Below are 22,640 nucleotides of genomic sequence, written 5' to 3' on the forward strand. Positions count from 1 at the left end.
AAGGTGGAAATCTACCACCTCTCTTGCTTCGGTTGTTTTGTTGTTATTGCAGTCACAGAGGGAACAATCCAAAGTGTGGTTTGAATTTTGTATGAGGATGACTCTGCAAACTCACCATATGTCTTTCAAATAAAATAGAGTAGCTCTTCCATCCAGTGGCCTCAGATTCCTCCATTAAATTATAATAGTTATAGTGAAAAGCCTTGACCTTTGCCTTGATATATATTTCACACTATGTAATGAGTTTTAGGACCTAGAGTGAAGCACTGGCCAATAGGGTAAATCAAGTGATCATAAGCCAGTAAATAAGTAATTATATTTGGCTCAGAGGCTCTGATAATGAGGGCCAGGGCCAATTGACACACAGCTATCTGGAGGACATGTATTTTTCTCTAAATATCCTCTGGTATCAACATGTCTCCCCTGAATTCATCATTGAACTATGTTTATAGAGTGGCTATAGGAGAAGGCTTTAGCTCATTCATTTCACTATCTATTAGGCAACCCATTATTCATTGTAAATAAATTAATAAAGGTGATTGTCTATGATTCATACTGATTAGGAGTCAGGTCCTGGCTACAGTATAACTGGGATGAACAGCACTCGTCATGACAACAGGAGATTTATTCTCACTGGGTGTCATGGTAAGTGCAGGTACGTGCCACCGTGTTTATGTCGAGTTTAAACTCAGCACAGTGACACTTTGTTCTCTGGTGCAGCGGCAGGGATATAATGCAGATTTTAGTGCTTAAATGTCACACTGGTTACATGACAGCGAGCATGCCAAGTTTATAAAATATGCTCTTTTCTTTGGCTCTTCAGGTGACAAGCTGGGACGCTGTCCTTTATAACACTCGTACTAAGAGGGAATACAAAAGGGAAAATGTGTCAGCGCAGCTTAGCTGTTGAAATGGGGGCTGTGAGAGCAAAGACAAAGCAGTAATGTGCTCCTCCCAGTGCATCACTTCTGACAAGGATGAGGCATAGTGGGTACAAGATTGTCACCAGGCAACAAAATTCTCGCACTAATGGTTTTGCCAAAGACAAATGCTCAAACATATGGAAATGTATTAAACTGCAGAAGGAGAAGCAATGCAGCAAGCACAGTACTGATAAAATGATATATTAAGGGCAAAGAGGATGACTTCTCTTTCATACAACTATCAGACAGTCTTAATCACAGAGACTTTTAAAAGCATACCATGCCTTGGTTGGAATGACTATCTTCAAGTGCACAGACACACACATACACACAATATTTGTTGTGTCTTTTCCCTGCTACTGGTAAAACAGATGGCACCCGCCTGAGGAAGTGTACATAGGTTCTGTTCCAAATGTAGAGAGGAAGATTGAGAGAAATTAAAATTCTTATTTCAAAATCTTACGCCTCCTGCTACAAAAAACTAAACAAAAAAGAAAGGTGCCAAATTACTGTGCCTGCAAACAAGACACATGTGGCAGGTTGAATATGCTGAGAGCAAAGAGTGAATTTGATCTCAAATTAAACCCAGGTGACAGACACAGAAGTGAAGACACAAGCATGAGACCCAATTAACTTGTGTTACACTAATGCATACAGTCATATTAAATCGTGTAGAAATAGTATGATGGTAATATACTGTAACCTGTGTGCTCCTAATAACTTGGGAAAGCAATATTCACGGAAGATGTGAAAGCAGAATTAGCATGATCAGCAAACGACTCTCACAATATCCAGAAACGGTGCCTGAACCTAAACAGGCTGCTTCTGAAATAATGGCATGCTTCAAGTTTTTTTGATGAGTCAACAGAGGAGATAGACATGGAGAGGAAGGAAAATAAATGTTACATAATGCAAAAGTCCCAGTCCTTCAGCTCAATAACAAGGTGGTATGCTACATTACCCCCTAAACCTCCATCCTACTGCGGCCAATTCTCATGGGAACCACGCACATTTGTGATATATTTATTTCAGTATGGGACTTGCCAGATAAAACACCCTGCAGGATATTGATAGGCAGCCAGTGCATTACAATAGTTACTGCAGCTTCTTTACAGACAGCCCGACATGATGTATACTCTGCACTTCTAAGGACCGTTGCCACAGTGGGGCGTTGTCAGCTACACCTTTCCATGATAACATGAGTTTAGTGTTAAGAAATGTGATTACCTTTTCATTTACATTCAGATTCAGCTTTAATGGTCGAGTATGATTAGACAAATCTACTGCACCTATGATTGTCAAATGATTTCCCGGTCACCATAAAAGGTATAGACAAATTGTTTTTTAATGGTTATTAAAATTAGGTAGAAGACACTGGACAACTAACCTCCACACACTTATGATCTGCCTCATTGCAGGCATACTGCTTCCAGCATGGCCAGTGAATGTGTGAACAGTACAGACATTGACACAAAGAAATGTTATTGGACAGTACGAACTAAACTCTATGTAATTAACTGTCATATTTATTCCATCCATCATCGATACTCGCTTTACCCTGAACAGGGTCATGGAGGGGCGGAGCCTACACCAGCTGACATTGGGCGAAGGTGGGGTTCACCCTGGACAGATCACCGTCCAACACAGAAAGACTACTCACACTCACATTCACATCAATGGCCCATTTAGAACCACTCATGAATCTTAATCTTACACCAGTCGGCCCAAAGACAACCACACAGCCACAGGAAAAAATACAAACTCAACACAGAAAGGCCCCAAAAGACCAGAGGGTTTTGAACCCAGAACCTTTATGCTGTGAGACAACAATGCTATACTAAACCACTTCATCACCGTGCTGCACACATTTACTTCAGAAATGATTAATTTTTTTTAAAATATTTGTGCATGATCTCTGTGTCATATTGGATGCAATGCTTAAAGACTAAAAACTGTAATATCCATTGGCATATGATTATTTTTTAGTATTATACCAGTGTTTTGCGCACAGATTTTGTTAGGATTCCTGTCTGATTCTTGTGTGTTTTCCTCTGTTTTACCCCCGATCACCTCTCCTCCTGTGTCCTGTCATTCCTGTCTGTTTGTTATTGTCTGCCATGCGCTTGTTTGTTTTTGTCTCTCCTGCAGTACCCTCCTCCGAGTTCCGTCATCTGCTACGCCCACCTCCGTAGATCCAGCTGGATCGCATTCCACTAATCACCTCCAGATACAAATACCCCGGTCTCCCGTCTGTTCGTCGTCAGTCCGTCCGTTTACCTGCATGGTAGTGTAAGTCCGTCTGTCTCATCATTGAGGGTTTCCGGATCTGACTCCCGTTTTGTTTCCTGCCTATCTGCCTTTCACCAGAACGAAGAAGATTCCACATCGTTCCTCGGAGATCATCTGCTGCAATCTTGGCAATCCTGTGTCGAGCTTCGAGCATCACACAGTCGACCCTGCCTTTCCGTCCAGTGTCGAGCCACAGGTATCACCTGTACGAAGAAACCTTCCAGTTCGTTCCTCGGAGATCAGCCGTCGAAGGTTTGGCCATCCTGTGTAGAGTCGCAGACGTCACACAGTCGATCCTGCCAATCAGCTGCACTGGCGGAGAGCTGCGGGATTCCCACCAAGCCACGTCAGCCTGCCACTAGCTGTGGAGAAGCCTCCGGATTCCCCAGCGAAGCTACGCCCACCCAGCTACCTCATCCTGTCGCTTGCTGAGGAGAACCACGGGATTCCCCCAGCGAAGCCACGCCCCGCTGCGTTCTGCCTGCCTGTCCCTCCGTCCATCCGTCAGCCTGCCAGCCGTGTTCGCGGAGGAGCCAACTTCCGGCTCGGATTGGGACTCAGACTTTTGGTGTGTTTTCCTGTTTGCTCTCACTGCCTGGGAGAAATAAATACCTGGTTCCAAAGAGACGTTGCTGTGTGTCTGGATTCGGGTCCATTTATCTGCACACCCCATAACAGATTTTACTTTGCCGGCTGCCCAGGTATATTGGTGGCCACCCAAGTATATTTGGCGAACCATTTTATCATTCTTAATTTACTTCTTTATTTATCTGCCTGAGGGAACAAAGCTATCGACATGTTCAATGAAAGAATTGACAATCTCCCCTCACTCTCCTTCACCTGTGAGTCCAGGAAAGGTTGAGCTCGGCCTTTTGTAAAGCACACGGAAATTAGCAACTAGCATGAGTGTCAATGCCTGCAAAATGCAGCAGAGACTCTGACACTGCGCTGAAAAGAATTGTGTGCTCATAATGTAATTAACGTAAATATTTTCAGCGGGACTGCAGCAGCGCGGCCAGAACTATAAATTGATTGTCTGTCAGGGTTCGCGGTTACACTATGGTTACACAGCTGGTCAGAGGAAGGCCACAAGTTCCGTTGGTCCAGCCGTGATCTATGTTTTGGCCAAGACATGTGTTCCGTTAGGGAGGCACAGGGGCTCCCAATTGAAGGTCAGACACAATTTCCTTTCAACTAAATGTTACATTAGGATGCCTTATTTGACGCACGAGTTGCGTGCACTGCAGTTGTCATTTAAAGAACATCTCGGTAATTGTAGATACGGAAAACTAAATTGCATGAGTTCCTGTATACACATCAGTCACACACCGTGCCACCCACTACCATGAGTAAATGCTCAACCTATGGGAAACACTGTAGAACTATTATCATTATGGCCATTTGGACACAACAATTTGAAATCAAGCTTAAACATGACTGTCACCTTATGACTCAGGCAATATCATTAGTAATTGGGAGTCGTGTTGCTGACCATCTGACAAATCAAAGTGAAATATTGAGTCCTTAGAATAGGTGTACTGCTGCCAGAGGGCACGGCAGCCTCATCAACTCAAAGCTTTGTCTTTATCAACAACCATTTGTTCTGTCTGTTACTAAATTACACGTTAATACAAACGCAACAATTCCTGTATCCATTTCAAATTGAAAGCCTTCTGGCATTTCAGCAGTAAGAAACCCTTCATTTCTTAACAAAGCTGTATTGTTCATTTGCAAGAGTGTGTTGTGACCGAAATTGAGCAACAACCCTTTAAAATGAGCAATCCAGAACAAAAAGTGAAAATAGCAGTATCATATGGTTGGTTAAATTAAAGTGATGGAAATATACCTTATAGACTATTGTATTTAAACGTGCCTCCACAGTGGTTACACAACCTTTAAAATGAGTCACAACTTAAAAGTGTGTGTGCCAGTGTGTGCTCACCTATGTAAATGCTAAACTTTAGCTACTAGAGTGGAAATCAACCATATGTTGAAAACGAATCAACACACAAGACACATCAAGTGTCAACAAGTTATTACACTAGTCATACACAATTGAGCAGAAAAGCAGAAACTAAATAAATAAAGATAACATGCACTTAATGTTGTCGCTGGTTTTTACGATATACTATGACCTGACTCCCAAGTATATTATCAATAAAGATGTTATAAAGATGACAAGATGTAATTATTCGCTATAAAGTGTCAGGAGCTGTAAGAAAAGTCAGTAACTGAATTATACTCAGTCGTATAGCTACAAATACACATGCTAGACTGTGTGTTGTATCACGGGAGAGATTTTCTCTTCTTTTTCTTCTTTTGTTTTTAATCATGCTGCTCGTTTCAAGCTCTCTGTACAATACTGATGAACTCCGGATACAAAATCTAAGGCCTTTAGAGGAAGGCATGTGGATACATGCCCTCCCCTGTCATTGAAGGGGACTAAGTGCAAGAACCCCTGAGAGAGCTATCTTTGAACAGCTCCCCTCCTCTGTGCCTCGAGGACACTGAGATCAACATTAGTTTTGATTGGGTCGAGCTGAGCTACAACCATGAAACACAGCTTCTGTGGCCATGTTTTTTTAAGTCAGCCACAGACGCCTTTTATTGTCTTTTCCTCTGGGAGTGACAACTCAACCGCAGGATTCACTGGTCTCATGTCCACCAGATTCACAAAGCTCCTCATGGCAGCTCTACTAAAACGATCCAAAAGTCCGTGAAATCCTTTCCTGAAGGATTCATGAAGGGTTTAAGTTCTAAGACACTGTTTGCAAGCATATAGCATCAATGCACAGAGAGAGCTGGATGTTGACAGCCATTAGCACTGGAAGTTTATGTTAAATGACACAACAAAATACTTTAGCAGAGAATAAATGATGACTGTCTGCGAGCTAACAGCAGATCTGTGTGTCTCGAGACTGCCTTGACATTTAGACTTCCTTTTAAGTATGATGCACAAACTAAGAATGTGATTATCTAACTCAAGGCAGATTCTCAGATGGTAAATTGGCCCCACAGTTAAGGTTTGACCCTTTTTTTTTTTTTTAGCTCAAAGCATTTGTTTGAACTGCTACACAACTGGAGATTTGCCATTTTGCTGGGTTTACTCAAGCCATTCCTGAAGGCAAGCTGTTTTCCGGGCTCCCTGAATAACTGTCGTCAGCTGGCCAGTCCCATGAGGCCTGCAGCTGAGCGGATAAGCTGGTGCCTCCTTCTAGTCTCAAGGTATTGCAATTCAAGGCCACCTTCCTTTCCCTCCTACCCGCAAACCTTGAAGATGCAGTGATTACATCTCCCTGACCAAGCCAGAGCAGGCAGGAGAGAGGTCATCAGTGGCACCAACATTTTTTATAAATCTAGACAACAAGCGTTTAATATATGACCTCGCAATTTTCTTAAGAGCATGAATCCCTTTGAATATTGCCCAAAATATTCACAGTCAAATCCAAGTAGTGATGGCTACACACAATGCAAATTTCTATTATTTAAATTCAGCGAACATCATCCGATTTGAAGGATCCTTTTTTCACAGGTTATTGCAGTCCTTGCTACCTTTTAAGTAGGCAGAGTACATTCCAATCCCGTCTTCCATTTGTAGGGTAAAGCTGATCTAATTCCCCTTTCTATCAATACATAATCCATGATAATGAGCTGTGCCAATTTCCTTACATGAATATGCAAGGTCTTATGTCTGCAGGCATAGCAAATAAAATGGTGCCAGCATTAATTGAAGTGATAATTAATTGCCTTTTGGAGATTACATGTCTTGGCCCATCGCACCCCTGTCGAGTCTATATCTATTATATTTAAAACATTTCTCTCACAGGGAGAGTGAAAGATCATCGGTGACAGAGAAACCAATCAAAGAGGATATGAGATATCAGTAACAGTCAATTGGGTCTCAAGATTGTGCAATTTTACACCCAGTAAAACTAATCAAATTCAGGTTACAGCTCTCACTTGTTTTTCAGGTTGAAATGTCCTGTAATCTACAAGATTTTTAATGTTGTTTTTTTTTATGTTTAGCTTTGAGTGGTAAAGGAGTAAACCAGAGATTTGATACTGGAATTTTAAGTCAGGGGATTTGCGAGTCACAAAAAATAACGATTAAAATTCAGATATCCTGACTTCTAGTCCCCAGTTCTTTAGAACTATATCAACACACAACCTCATAATAGCTTCCATACATTGTAGAGCATGGTGAATATAATGTTATCATTTTGACATAAGCAGTGAGGCCTCCATCTTTTTCTGCATCAAGCATAGGCAACCACAAGTAGCCTACTTGATATATGACCCCATGCTGTGGGGCATTAATAATTATGGTGCACTACGGACAATTTATGCACAGATGTCATTGCCATAACTATAAAGCTTTGATTATACCCCATAACTCACTGATGAGGAACCTGGACTGCATATTAATAATTAGGTTTTGTTGTCTTTTTTTTTTGCTTTTTGACTGCATGACAGTGACAGCCTCATCATGATTTACGATGGCTCATTCAGCTCATAATAACATCAAATTGCTGCTTTGTTTCTCCATTAAAGCAAATCTACTGTGCTGTATGTCCCAGAAATGTGTAAATAATGATACCCAGGAGTCTACACACTACAAACACTGCTGATGTGAAAGAAAAAAAAAATGAAAGATTTACTTGACTGAGAGGAGAGTAACATAGCATTTTCACTTATTCATAGATGAATATAGTTCTCCCATTCAAATCACAGAGCGTGATTGTTACAATGTGCCATAAGTTTTTTAAGATAAAGTTGTTAAAAAAAAAATCCTTACATTATATTTCAGAAAATTTCATCCTTAGGACCACGCCAGACAAACTTGTATTCAATATAAAAAATAAGAGTATCCAGTCACTTGTATCATAATAAAAGAAAATACAGCAAACACTGGGTTTACATATGAGTTTTCTGTTAAAATCTAGTGGTCAGACCATTTCAGATGATGTTGTTGAATTATTTTGAAAAATATTTGTTCCCACTGAAGTTATCTCTCACCATTCTAACTGTGCAGCACCAAGAGAAGCTGGTACCTACATACATATACACTGAGTGAAAAGTACACTTGAGAGGAATATTCCTGACATGTCACCAGCAGGCAACTATTCACCCTTATACATAAATATTTAGTCTTGCCAATTTATCTGTAGCCCGCAAGTCCTTGGACTGGTGCATCATACAAAGAAAATCCACAGAGGCAAAGAAGTCCTGACATTGCAAAATGATTGAATGACAATTTTGTGCAGAATCTTAATATCAAACCTTCACACTTTTTTATAGGATTGAATGATGGTAGTATGTATATTTGTTCAGCACAGAGAACAGCGGCTATGGTCAACCTCAATTGATATCAGTTGCAATATACTGATATTCTGGCTTTTTCAAACAGGATACACGGCTAATAAAATGCCCATTGAAAATTTTCCAACTTTTCATGCCGCACACATCCACAATCCTGCCATTCATCTTGTTGCCAAGTATGAGTCCTCTCATAGTTTAAACAAAGTCTTGTGAAACACACTGCTTTATTTGGAGCCAGCTTTCAAAGCAGCTATAAACAAGATCTGAGGGAGTTTCATGTTTTCAAAATGACCACAGCAGCTGTTTCCTGTGACAGAGGAAACATAAGACTTCTAACACTAATTCAGCCCAGAGGGGGGGGATGTTTGATCCAAAAAAAAGTTACTGTTTTGGTAGAATATCAGTTATTTTGAGTCGGTAAACTATAAAGGTGAGACTCGCTGTCAAATGAGATGTTATGGCTGACACTTCTGTATTAGTGAGGAATGGAGGAAATGGGTGACTTACAAAGGTGATCTGTTTCGTCTGATTCGTCGGGGCAGTCGGGCTCACCGTCACAGAGCCATGCCTCGGGGATGCAGGTTTCCTGGTTGTGACAGTGAAACTCCCCTACGTCACACAAGATGGCTTCTGGATGACATGAGGAGAGGGGTGGAGAAAGGAGAGAAAAGATGCAGCATGAGGTGATGGTACAGTGCAGACACGTCACATGTTTCAACAGAAAACATGTGCTGGATGTACGCTTGAATAAGAGCGTGAGTGGAAAGTATGTGACTTTCTTTGCAGCAAATGGATCTGGTGAAGAGTCATTTTTTGTGGTGTGAAGCAGTGTTAAAGCCAATATTTTTCAAGAGGCAACAGCTCTATACTTTCAGTACATTTTAAAACGTTGACAATCAGTACAATGTCAGTGGCCTATCTTTTGGAAACCACTTTTTTTTAATAATTTAATCAGAACAGAGGGCCAAACATTTCTTTGCAGAAAAATAAGGCGCTGCCCAGGCATTGTGATTTTGACGGCTACTCTCCTTTAACAGAGACACAATGCCCTTCGCTACTTAGCAAACTATTACAAAGCAGTTTGGTAAGTTTGTTTTTATAGTTTTGCCTCCTTGGTGTTGTGCTTTCATTTGATGGTGGAACGGGGGGAGTTCAGTGAAAGCCCAGTCAACTAAAAAGTCATCATTGCCTTTCAATATAGCATGCATCCATCAAAGTGTTGACATGTTTTCTGCCGGTAGCTGTCACAGACTCAGCTCGATCATACTGCTGAATGACACAAGCTTTTGCTGAAGATTTGACACCACAATGTGACCTGCTGCTACCGCTCCTCAGCGTCGAGCAAAAACAGTAATTTCTTTCTAAGCTTAACCCACAGACAACCAGACAGGCTCCGACTCCCCCTCCTACTCACTATCGCTATCTCCATCTTTTTCTCAGAGTGTTCCTAACCCATTAGTGGTGGGAGTGGAGCAAGTGGGCGATCAGGTCTGCAGCATTTGAACAGTGGGAGTGATAATTCAACGCACCGCTGCTCCCTGCCCCGACACCCTCCAGCAAATTCACTACCCAGGGACAAATCTGAAAAGGTCAAACATCTCATCCATTGTGGCTCTTCTATTCCCACTGACGCAATATATCTGAAATCTTACAATTTAAATCAAGGTCCCCTCTGAAATATTCAGTCTTTTTTTTTTTTTTTTTTTTTTTTCTTCTGAGATTTTAGAGAGGGAAATTCTTAAAATTAAAAAAAAAAAAAACAATTCTAAACAATGGAACAGCACCAATCTAAAAAATGTTATCTTGTCATATATTTCTCAAAATACTTCATAAATAACTTCATAATAATGACACACTTTTTTTTTACTAAGGTAAGATGCTTGGCTGAGCTTCTTTTAAGCATACCTTAGCAACACTTGGGCAAACAAGCTGACACTGATACACAGATTATCACTATATTTTTTATCATTATCATACAATTATCATTATATTATAATTACCATTATCAGTAAATATTAATATAGCACCAGAGTTAGTAATGCGATGGACAGTGATTGTCTTGACATTTTGATGGTCAAATTTAGGGTTACAAAACATTTGAGTTACGACCAAAGACTGCAGATAAAACGTAGCTTCCTCGTCTGAAAAATGAGGCTGCTGCCTTAAACTGCAATACCACCGAGTACCACTAAGGATTGGCTCCAAAAACCCTCCGGCTTGCTAGACTCCCATTCAGCTTCTCTCATGAAATACGAGGTCAAACATTTATTTCTGTGTTGCTGGCTGAAGTCGTTCCTTCTTATTCATTTTATGGCCGTTCATCTGGAAATAATCGAGTCATTAATTTGAAAATCAGCATGAAAAAGCAATGTTTTGGGGGGCTTGTCTATTTAATTGACAGCCGTGTGGTGCAGTCAACTTTCTGCTGTCGAATCTGAACTCGAGACTTCATAACAGCCGTTCACACACCGATGGATGGTGTCACTGCTGGTTGCTACTTGGTTACCCAGAACAAACTGTTTTATATTCAATTTAACACACACAAAAAAAAAAACAAAAAAAAAAAGTAGTTTAGCCATCTCTTCACTTTTTAGAAAAACATTGATCTGTATGTTCAGAGCAAATGAACTATGCAGTATTAAGAATTCAGTATACCAACCTACATTATTTACACAAAATAGCAAGGCATCAAAAAGCACATGCTGGGCTTGAGGTTGGCAGAAGCATGCTCAGTTTGCAGAAGTCTCTAAAGGGATGTCTCCTACGCCTTTAAAGCTGAATTGATTACCATTGAAAAGCAGAGGGCTGGTGACAGAAGGCCCATTTCCTCAGCTAAGGAAGGAAGCCATGAAAGAAACTATCCCTAGACCTCGGAGCAGCCCAGTTACCTACTGATGTTCTACCTTCTTTCATGCCACTTCATCTTCAAAGCTAAAGGGTCAAATTTAAGCAAAGCAAATGACCTGTTGTGTCATTTCATCTTTCACTTCTGCTTTTTCCAAACAGCCTCTCCTTGACAGACTGCGCTGTCCCTGCAGCTGCTAGGGGGACAATAGTGGGACAAACACACAACTGACAAAACGTAACCCCTTCTTTTGTTCCACCTCCATATCCTGCTGTATTTTAATGAGGGAGATACATACAAGAAAAAGGTGGAGCACTGCGCAGCATTATATACTTTTCAAATAGTTCTATACACACATCAAAGGACTGGTGATGGCAGGAATTGCAAATAAGAGGACGCAACAGCCGCCTTCCGTAAGTGGAAAAATCCAACTAGTGCCATTACCATAACAGTGGGAAACACACGGTGGCACTCAGCCAGGCACATTATCATGAGCTTCATTCCTGACACCCAACAGTCACTACTGGCACAACATTGTCGCTCATTAAAGCCATTGAGCCTTTGAAATGTGCCACATTTTCAGAAGAACAAAGCGTTATTTGGAGGCAGGCAGAGAGGGAAGATGGCTTGCAAACCTGCTGAGGCAAGACCAGCCAGCAGTCTTTGCAGCATATATTTTGATGACGTTTTTGTTGAGATGAGTTATGAACTCTAGGGTGTTGAGCCAATGACTAAACATGTCCAATATGTTATAACACAAACACTCAGACAGCACAACAAATCTCTTCATTCTGCATTTTGCATAATGCATCCACCATCCTAGTTGTCCTCAGTACCATTAGACTCTGAATTACATGAGAGGTTAGGTCTTTATTTATAGTTCTCAACAACATTATACTCCAATGAAGTAAGTTACTAACCACTTGCAATCCCCTGTATTGGTTCAGACGCACACTTCACAATATGGTACATTGGCTAAATCTTAAGCTTCAGGTCTATTCAAACAAAGCCTGTGTTACAAAAGAAGCAGTGCAGTACACAGCTCAAAAAGGTGCATTAAACATCAGCTTTGTAGCACAGCTAAAAAAAAAAGCATATCTGAGAATATTCCTCATCCATGATGCTGCTCTTTAAAGAAGCTATTTGCAGCGCGTCCAACTTGCCCAGTGCTACATAGGAAGCGTTGTGCGAACCTGACAGGGCATTGATGGTCCATTAGACCTATATTGCGTTCCGGGTGCTCAAGGTCAGACAACAACCAGTGTGGAAGAAAAAGCAAAAATAGTGCCTGACTATATCTGGGAACATGGAAATGTGCAAGAATAAACACAAATAATGAAGTGGTATTTTCTGCTCAAAGATACATTTATAACATCAGGTTCAGCAAAATGTTGAAATACACATAAGACAAAACATTATGACCACTTGTATCATCGATTATCTTGTGCTAACAGCACATGCCATGCCCTGGAATACATTACATGTTAAGTAAATGATGTGTTGGTGGAGGGAGAAACATTAGGTGTAAAGACCTGAGTTAGTTTGACAAGGGCCACATCATAATGGCCACACACCTTTGTCGGAGGGTCTCCGAAACATCAAGGCTCATAAGGTGCAGCCAGTGAGCAGTCGTGAGTGCCAACCTAGTGGTCCAATGAACTAGCGGCAGATTGAAGGGGAATGTACAAGGGCGATCAAAAAAGTTCCAGGACTGTTCGTGTTGCGCGTGAACAGAGAACAGCGCAGTGATGTGCGTGGAGCTGGGGAAAGTGATTAAGTATTCCAAGTTACATTGGTGGATCCATATCAGCATCTGTTTACGATGCATTTTTGTGACCATTGGTACACCCACGTTTGCAAATACAACATTGACTTGAAACTCAAGCAGAGAACACACATCACATTTTTTGTCAAATTTTTTGGGAACAGAAAGAAGGCACGGGGAGCCAAATCTGACAACAATTGTGTTGTTGCTGGTGAAAAATGTCAGCCTTTTCATCAGTGGGTACATTGTCATCTTGGAGGACGCAAGTGCCATTGTGCAACATTTTTCAGAGAATGCTTTCCTTCAGATGCGAATGCCAGTTAAAACACCTCGCCTAGGTCTTTGGTTAATTTCCAAATGCTTTCTGAAGCATTTAGCATATTTGGATGAGGTGGTCCTAATGTTTGGGCTCATCAATTGAATCACAGAAATATTTCAGATGTTATTGAGGACAAGTGTACTGGGGAACAGAAACTCAAATATACTTGTGAGACTTTCTATCTGCAAATGCACACACACAACAAACCCTTCTCCATCTACATGCATTCACATAGATTAGTGATTTAAACCCTCTCACACTGTCAGAGCAGACTTAGCGTTCTGGCCAGCTGCGGGTCATATGCATAATGGATGAGCATAGGGCCATGAGCCAAACTAAGCAGGTTATTAAGTATAACAACAGTATAATGCGGTCTCTCCCTTAATCTTCATATCTTTAATCTGCCAAAAGATGCAATGTAGTGTGATGCATCTCAATAATGCCTCACACCTGCATAATGAATCTTTATTACAAGCGTTTCTCCAGAAGTGACGCACGCCATGTGCTATTTGGACTTAAATGGCATTCACGTCAAGTCTGATCAGCATATAAAGACTAGAGAGTACCGTGACTCTGCTCACTGATGAGCGATTGCAGAATGTCACAACACTTCTGGACGCATGCCCACAGTTAGATGAGCACGACGGTTCGGCAGCACTCCACCATCACTTTTTCCTGGATCCCAGAAGTTTGTTTAAAAAAAAAGAAAAAAGGATTTACTAGAAATCAGTAAGCCAACTCAAGTTAGAGAGCTGTGTTATAAAAAGGAGAGAAGGAAAATCATTATGTACTAAGAAAGAAGTAATTGTGTTTACAGAATTTGAGGTATAACATAACTGGCTCCAGGAAACATCAGCATGTACCCGCAGCCATCCCCCATGGCAACGCCTTACAACTCTGCATTCTAGCCATGAGATGGGTGAAAAATCAATGCTGTAAGGCTTTGGGGCCTTCATTAGATACTGTCTGACCTTCACCACAGAGTGAGGTCACTTTTATTTTCTCAACAAAAGCAGGGGCATGTCCACAAATTATTAAAAGGGAGCACCATATGAAAAAGTTTCAGAAGACAATCGTAGAATGGCCTCCTGCTCCGTGGCATAAATCCCTGCACCAGTAAACAATGAATGATTCATGAGCTCGATCTTAAGCTGTGCGCTCTTTACTACCCTTTTATTCCACATGCACGGGAATGCATTACAGCATATTACAGTCACAAAGAAACAACTATATTGCAAGAATTATGTAAACATTATATGAGTGATTTCTATGTTTATCAAATTATGACAATTAAGTTACATCTTGAGCAACGTAAAGACTGTGTAAGTCAAATCGATCCTTGTAAGCAACATTACTGCTCATGTTTTTCAGTTTACTAAAAGTATGGCAGATTTTTCATTTTCCTGATGGTGGGTTTTCATCTAAAACTGTGTAATCGGTGATCAATCAAAAATTCTCATTAAATGCTCGGCTGTTTTCTTCTCTCTTCTACGGCGTAGTATTATTTTGTGTCAAATATAGGAACAAACCTAGCAGACTGTGTGAGCACTATGGTGTTCAAGCAAGCTGGGAGCGAACACCGTAAAATCATTACTTAAAAAACCTATACATAAAAGCCATTTTGCCATTTAACCCTGGACCTTTTGGTTTTCTGTACCGGCAGCTGCCCTAACTGAACGAGTCTGGTGTTTTGGACCTGTGTTTCTAATTGGTTACTTCCCTGTTGGCACAAATATTTACTCATGGATGAAAGCCTCTTTTCATACTTAGATGATCTTACAATAACGAGAGTGTGAGGAACATTAGGGGGAGTAGTGTACTGGAACTTATATAGCCTCTAAAACATTCCTATTATAATGGTTTGTTGACATTGGGAAAACAGGGACAAACCACATTATCTAAAGCCAGATTACAGCTCCATTTCAGCCATAAGAAAATACATTTAAGACTGTGGTGGATCTGTACTGGTAGGGCAAAAAATAGAGGTCAACATGGACAGTTAGTTTATGTGACGTTATAGTTCATTGATCACATTTATTAAAAAAAAAAAAAAAAAAAAAAAAAAAAAAATCCATATTCTCCCCATTAATCCCCAAACCACTTGGAGTACTTTTTATTTCTAACAACTGGAAATGCAAACAGCGATCTTGTGTTTTTTACATTTTCTTTGGAAATAAATTTGAATTCAGTGGGCTTATTTATGACTACATCATATGCAAGTCCTGTAATGCCTTCTGATAGCCTGTACGGAGTTTAAATGTCCCCTAATTTGTTTTTTTGTTTGTTTATGCCTGATTTGGTTGAGGTGTCAGGTAAACGTGTTGCTCTTAGTTGGATCAGATGTGCAAGTCTACAGTGTGAAACCAGCCTGATCTCACCAGAAAACAAGAACATTGGTCGATTATTTGACCAATGTTTACGAAAGGAACCTCTAGTGGTCATAGTATTTATGATGTAACCAATGGAGGAGGTCAGGTGATAAGGTTAGTAAGTTGCGGTTAGATGGCTCAAACACAGGACTTTCATCCAGGAGACAGTTGCTTGTGTCTGTGTGATCGCTGACATATTTTACTTTATGTACTTCAGTTAATTTACATAACGCATTTGTACTTTTGCCGTGTGCGGAACAAAACTTATGTAACGCAACTTATGTAAAGCAATTTACGAAATGAATACACTTAAAAAAAAAAAAAAAAAAAAAAAAAAAAAAAAAGTCTTAGTCGTAAGTTATGGCAACAAAACAAACCAAACTACCTAAACAAACTGACTGTTTTACAAGACTAACCACATGTTTATTAGTGTTACCATGGCGCCGGGCATCCGTATGCCTATCCCTGCTACTGTCCAACATACAGTATATGTTGTTTTGGAAAATTAATTATTCTGCTTTTTTTTTTGTATCATTGGGTGCCACTGGAAATTGGTCATCGTTATGGTTATAAGTCTGCACTTAAGTAGCACCGTTTTACCTCCTCAAAGCGCTTTACAGTGTATGTACACACACACACACACACACACACACACACACACACACACACACACACACACACACACACACACACACACACACACACCAATGGTGACAGAGCTGCCATTAGGATTTACTAAGAGTTCGATGTTTTGCCCAAGGACACTTTGGACTGTGGACAGAGGAACCAGATATTAAACCACCAACCTTACAATTAGTGGGAGGTCCGCTCTAAAATCTGATCTGAGACTTAATGAACAGTGACATTGAGCAAATGTAGGATATATTTGCCAGATGATTTAGCACGTCAGTGGACACAGATGACAGTGACAAGTAATCTTATCAAATTTCACAATTTAAAGGTTCATTAATTTCACAACTTACTGTATTTTCACCCTGGCTCTTATTTTCTTTTAGCACTTTCCACTACAGTGGAAGAAAATTTTAGTAATTCCACTGCGTATGGGTCCAGCTCAAATGCAGCTGCTCAGTAACACATTCACCAGCAATTCCAAAGTGTTATCAAAACACGGAGACATGCTGTGTTTCAACATGTGAATGGCACTGCAGTTACACATGCTTAAATAGCAACATATCCATGACCGACGTTTTGATTCTTCTTCACACTGCTCAGAAACACCTTGTTTAATCTGCTAGCTGCCATTCACCTTGTTGTTCTGAAGAACAGGATGTATCTGCTTGTCATTGGCAGCCGTTTTACTGGGTTTGGTTGTTGGTACAGTACTCGTACATAAAAAACAAGGATGTTTCTATAAATTTTAAATCAACCACAAGCAAACCATAGAAGATTAAAAAAAAGTGGATAGCTCACTTTTTTGAGTGCAGTTCACTGTATACCTATAAATAGGACTGATTTTTTTGTATTTGTGACACAATATAGGAGGATATTGTGTTTATTACTCGTGTTGACAGACTTCTGCAATTCCTAATGCAAGCCAAGAAATCTGTACCTAAAAAAAAAAAATCTTCATATCTGTCTGTAAATAAAAGTACTTGGTTGACATGACAATTTTATTTTGGTAGTATAACATGTTTACAGTCAGTCAAATAAATGCATTATAAGACCAAATGCATAGTTGAGTTAAGACCTCATACACATATATAGCACTATATTTGAAATTACAATATGCAAATGATTCATGAGCATCTTGTTTTGATGTGCTTAAAATTCCCCACCAGGAGCCATTTCAACTGTTCAGCCAAGTTATCTGAATAACTTTACTTAATAAAAACCTGCAAATTAATTTTAAGTACACGGTCTGAAAAATATTTTCCAGGTTTTCCCTCAGCAAAGAGGACAGATAATTTAAAGAAAGCGTGGCAAGTGGAAAGTGGAGCAATTATGTTGGTCCAATGGTAAGTATATGTGACACAAATGTAATGCTAAAACCCTTGAACTAGGTTTAACTCGGTGTGTGAGCAACCTTTCTATTAATTGTTCTTGACTCTTTGCTTTTTTGATTTGGACAAACACAGTGAGCCTATGGTTCTCAGTTACACATTATGTTTGAGGCTAATTAGACCGTTGAGAGGTGAATAGTGAAGTACCCTCCTCAGAAAGCACTCAGAGCATTTTGAAGATCTCTGAACAGCTCACTGGGTTGAGTGTAGCCTATGTACAGTATTTGAATGTCATTTGCATGAGAACGTGTCATTTTACTGCCAATAATAGAAAGGTACAGGCCCCGCAAGCCTCCATTCACCTGGCACCCTTTCCATGCTCCATCCAAGGTCACCTAATCACTGTGTTCCTCCAAAGACCTCTATCATAACCAGCTGCAGTCTGAGGGATTTATGCCCCACTCCATGTCATGATTACCAATCAAGTGGAGTAATAGCTGCTTAAGCAGACAGGGTTTTTGTCATCACTGAGGGGTGAAGTGCCAGTCAAGGTTTCCACTGAGTCTGTGGGGCATGCCAGTGGCTTGGGTGAAACCTCCAGATTAAACAGCATTATCGGTGTGGAGTGAAAGCTGTTATGGTGAGGGATCACATCCTCCCTGGCCCCCACTGTACCACTACAGACACCAAAGGACCCATCCGTTATCGAATAACTCCATACCCACCTTGAAACCTCAAAATGGATTACCACATTGTAAAAATAAATCAAAAACCTCCCTTGAACAGAGAAAGTTGAAACAATAGGTTACCATCATCTAGTTTAACTACTACACAGCTCACAACTATCTTAAATTACACCTAAACAGGGATCATTTTAATTTGGAAACTGGTGATTAAGACTACAGTATATGTGACACATAGGGGGTACGGTTGTCTAATGAGAAGAATTATATGAAGGATGGTTAGCACATTAGAGCGATTACTCAAACATCACAGTATTGTTTGTTAAAAAAACATAATTTTTACTTGAGAGATTTTGTTTAGGATTTTGTTATCCCCTAATCACCCATTGCAGCTGATTTTAATCAACTATGAATACTAAATTCCTCATGCCGCGTGCATACTTGTTTACATCTGACTAAAAACCTGACAAATAAATGACTGAATGAGATTGAAAGGATTTTCTTAAGGACTGATTTGCCATCTGGTGCATTTTTCTATTCATTATTTATAATTATTTCCAGCAGATATTTTTGACTGACAGGTCCGCAGGAAACCTGTAGGCCTTTTAATAAAAATATCAATAATAATGTATCATGATTTCCTTTTGTCACAAAGCTTTAAATTTTCCATGAATGTAAACATAATTTAAGGAAAGGTACTCCAATGGTTATTAACTAGTAAAAGGCAATATTTAATATAATGCCAAAATCTTCACTGGGCACTTTGGTTTAACCGTCTTTATGGTGTAATAAACCACTTCGCATTGCTAATGTGACATTTCTGTCTCATTGCTTGCCACCGGACCATAGAAGCATGTGATTAAGATGGACTTGCCCTTTATTTAAGGTTTTCCACTTCAACTCCTCAGTGAATTCTGCAAAGTTGCACAGCTGGGAGGCAGCTTAAACAGATCTGATTAGCTTCGTTCCATTAGAAATGTGGAAACATGTCTCTTCCAATGCTGCGCTAAACAGAAACCAGACTTATAAGCCATAATAGCAGCGCGACTGTTAAAACTGAGAAATTTACTAAATAGATGTTGTCATCTTTTCGTGACAGACACTGAAAATTACACACCATCTGTTAAATGTAACATTTTGGCTTTGGGGTATGGAATAAATACTTATTATTATTATTGTTTACAAAGAGTTGCAGACAATACCACTTATGAGTGTTTACCATGTACATTCTGTACTTTTTTCCCTTCCAAACTGATCATTATTCTTTCCCTCAACAAACTCAGCCCATTACAGCATTGTTCAGTAGAGGTAGCCATAGTTTTTTCTTGTAGTTGCTGTATTTATACTATAAAGCCGGGAAGTAAAATGTTCTATTCCAGTTGTTGTTTTGCAATTGTTGGTTTAGGAAAGTTTCTAACTCTCCATCACAAAATGTAAAAGTATAGTAGCTAACTAGTAAGTATTCCATTCTTTAGATTTGATAGCAGTATGATGTGCAAATACAGATTTGTGACTCTCCATTTCTATGCTGTAGTTACCATTAAAATCAAGAATAAATGTCATGTGTTGAGTCACTCTTTGAATTTCTGTGTTTTTAAAGTAGCTTCCTCTCCGTGTCCCTTCAGGTTTTCATCATCTTCTTTTTGACAGATGCTCTCAATTTATTTATTTTTGGCCTGCTTTAAATTTGCATTTATTTTTGTGATTTGATCAAAACTCTATTTCTATAAAGATATTCAAATTTGTCTTATTATTATTATTATTATTATTATTATTATTATTATTATTTATAGCTTACATTTTTGTCAAATCGAGGGAAGTTTAACCTTTGATGTAATATTATCCCAAACAATGGATTTTCAATCAAGTGGATGGGAATCAATTTGGCTAGCTGCTTTTGACTCAAGGAACTTATCAGGTAATTTTGTCCACCTATGTAAAATCAAAATAAAGAACCAGCAGGTGAAAAATAATTGTTGTGTAATAAAGGCTTTAATATAATAGGTTGTGCTGGCTTTAAAGTCCTCCAGGACTTGAGTGTAGGAGAAAGTACAGTAAAATCACAGTGTACAGTATGTAGTTCAGGACGGAAATAAATATCCAGCTAATTGAATGTGTGAATCATTTCTTGCATGTACCAGAGATTATGTGTTGGACTGCTTGATTAGACAGCCTAACATTTCATCTGCCACTGAGGTTACAGTGGGGTGACTGGTATTGAGCAAAAACTGACAATTATTGTGGGTTTGCTGATGTATGTGGTTATCTTGTGCAACAATGCTCTGTGTCTCTGAAGAACTGATTCTGCCTATTGACCAATAGCATCAGCTGTAACATGATTATTTTAAGACACATTGATTAAGCAAGTCTTTCTGCCTTAAAAAAAAAAAGACCAAAATTAAAAAACAATTTCCTTTAAGAAAAGTTGTTCTACAAATTATGTCCTATTGAACCAATCCTTTAATCCAACACGTCATTTCCATGTGTTGTAAAATGGTAAAAATGGTAAATAACCAAACAGAAAAAAAAAAAATGCAAAAGTGTAATTCCACCACATAAGTAAACAGGGTGGAGAGACAGTGATTTGAATCTGTGTGTACCTGTATCGGATTTAGGACCATTGCAATACACAGTCCATACTATGTTAAATGGAATATATTACACGGTTTTATTTAACGTGCTAAGAAAAACAAGTATCTTTTGCTGAAAGAATGTAGTAGCTTTTTTTTTATCGGGGATTTTTGTGAAGATTTTCATTTCTTCCTTGACTCTTAAAAAACTATGGTTTCCTACAATCTGTGTTTTATTTTTGTTGTTCTGGCCATTTTTGGTCATAATACGTTTTCACTCAGCGTCACAAAAAATGCGTGAGTAGTTAGAAAAACAAGTTGTAAACAAACCCCATGTTAGTCATTTTTATTGGGAACACAATAATAATTTTTTAAAAAAGTTGCTCTTTGCTTGTGTATATTTTTAGAGTACATAGTAATTGTTGCTAATCACAGTTCAGGCCCCCTATCTCATACAAATAAATTGAAATAGCTGTTGTGTTTACACAATATTGCAGACCTATACATACGTGTAAAAAAATGTTATCAACGTGCCAATGCGCACATATGTGGGTGTATTGTGTGTTTAGTACCCGCCTCAGGTCCCAAAGTTAATGAGGGTAAGGAAATGATAAGAAACACATATTACTTGTTAAACAAAGCTGAGAACAGAGTGCTTTCCGCATCTCAGCCCGAAGCAAAGACTAATCTGGCTCCATTAACAATCCCTAAAAGAGAAATAAATCTAAATTCTTTTCTAAAGCGTGAAACAGGAAGAACAGGCTTCTGGCCCTGCAGATATATAATGTGATTTGTATTATAGGCTTATATCCAAGCCCTTGTAGAATCTTGACTAAACCAAAAATGTAAAGGCAAATCCAGTCATTTGTGGTTTCGATCATGACCTATGACCACTAATTAGCTTTTCCCAGTATCTTTTGTAAACAAATTTAACATTTATATTCTGATCACAATTAAACATTTATTTAAATACATATTTATAGGAAGCTACCGTGCAAATCACAACTACAGATTTTTTTTTTCAAATGCTCAGTTAATGCACACATTTCCAAGGGGAAACGAAACCCGATGTGATCTAAAGATGAACAAGGGACAATAAAACGATGGACCTGAAGGGTGCATTTGCCCTTTCACTTTGCATAAAGGTCACTTTTTAAAATGGAAATTATTCTTCTAACAGGGACACGAAATTTCACAGCTTTGGCGATTCTCTGTCAGTCTGAGCCTTGAATCCTTTTGGTAGGAGACAGACTGTAAGTTGTGACTGTTTTCTGTTTTCATTGATCGCTCAAAATCACAGGGCTTTACTACAATGTATTTTTTAGTTTGTTTCATAAGTGCATTCCTCAGTTATTAGTTAAAATTATAGTATATGTAATAAGCAACAGATTCACATTGTAAAAAGAAAAGAAAAAACCTAAGAGCTTGAAAACTTCTATTTTTTTTTTTAACTGACATCACCGAACGCTGTTACACTGAAGATTAAAATTCTCAATTTTCATTTATGAACATTATGCAGAAAAGTAAATAAATAAAGTCTTCCTCTTTGAGGTAACTTTAGATTAATTGTATCCAATTCTTGGATAGTGTCTGTTCT

The 22,640-nt window shown here is 39.1% G+C and overlaps 1 protein-coding gene across 7 annotated transcripts in view; it reads right to left on the bottom strand.

Moving 5' to 3' along the window:
- lrp1bb (low density lipoprotein receptor-related protein 1Bb) overlaps nucleotides 1-22,640 on the bottom strand; it is a 257,657-nt gene that overhangs the window by 174,710 nt on the left and 60,307 nt on the right. For 6 of the 7 annotated variants that reach the window (XM_069154740.1, XM_069154738.1, XM_069154739.1 and 3 more), the window contains exon 2: nucleotides 9,039-9,161. The exons of the other annotated variant lie outside the window; for it this stretch is intronic. In XM_069154740.1, coding sequence (XP_069010841.1) covers nucleotides 9,039-9,161 — 123 coding nt within the window. The remainder of the gene's footprint in view (nucleotides 1-9,038; nucleotides 9,162-22,640) is intronic. 7 annotated transcript variants of the gene reach the window in all.

The sequence above is a fragment of the Embiotoca jacksoni genome, unplaced genomic scaffold (genome assembly GCF_022577435.1).
Source record: "Embiotoca jacksoni isolate LCO1_2020_lvr unplaced genomic scaffold, fEmbJac1.0.p SCAF_2, whole genome shotgun sequence".
In the NCBI taxonomy this organism is placed as follows: domain Eukaryota; kingdom Metazoa; phylum Chordata; class Actinopteri; family Embiotocidae; genus Embiotoca; species Embiotoca jacksoni.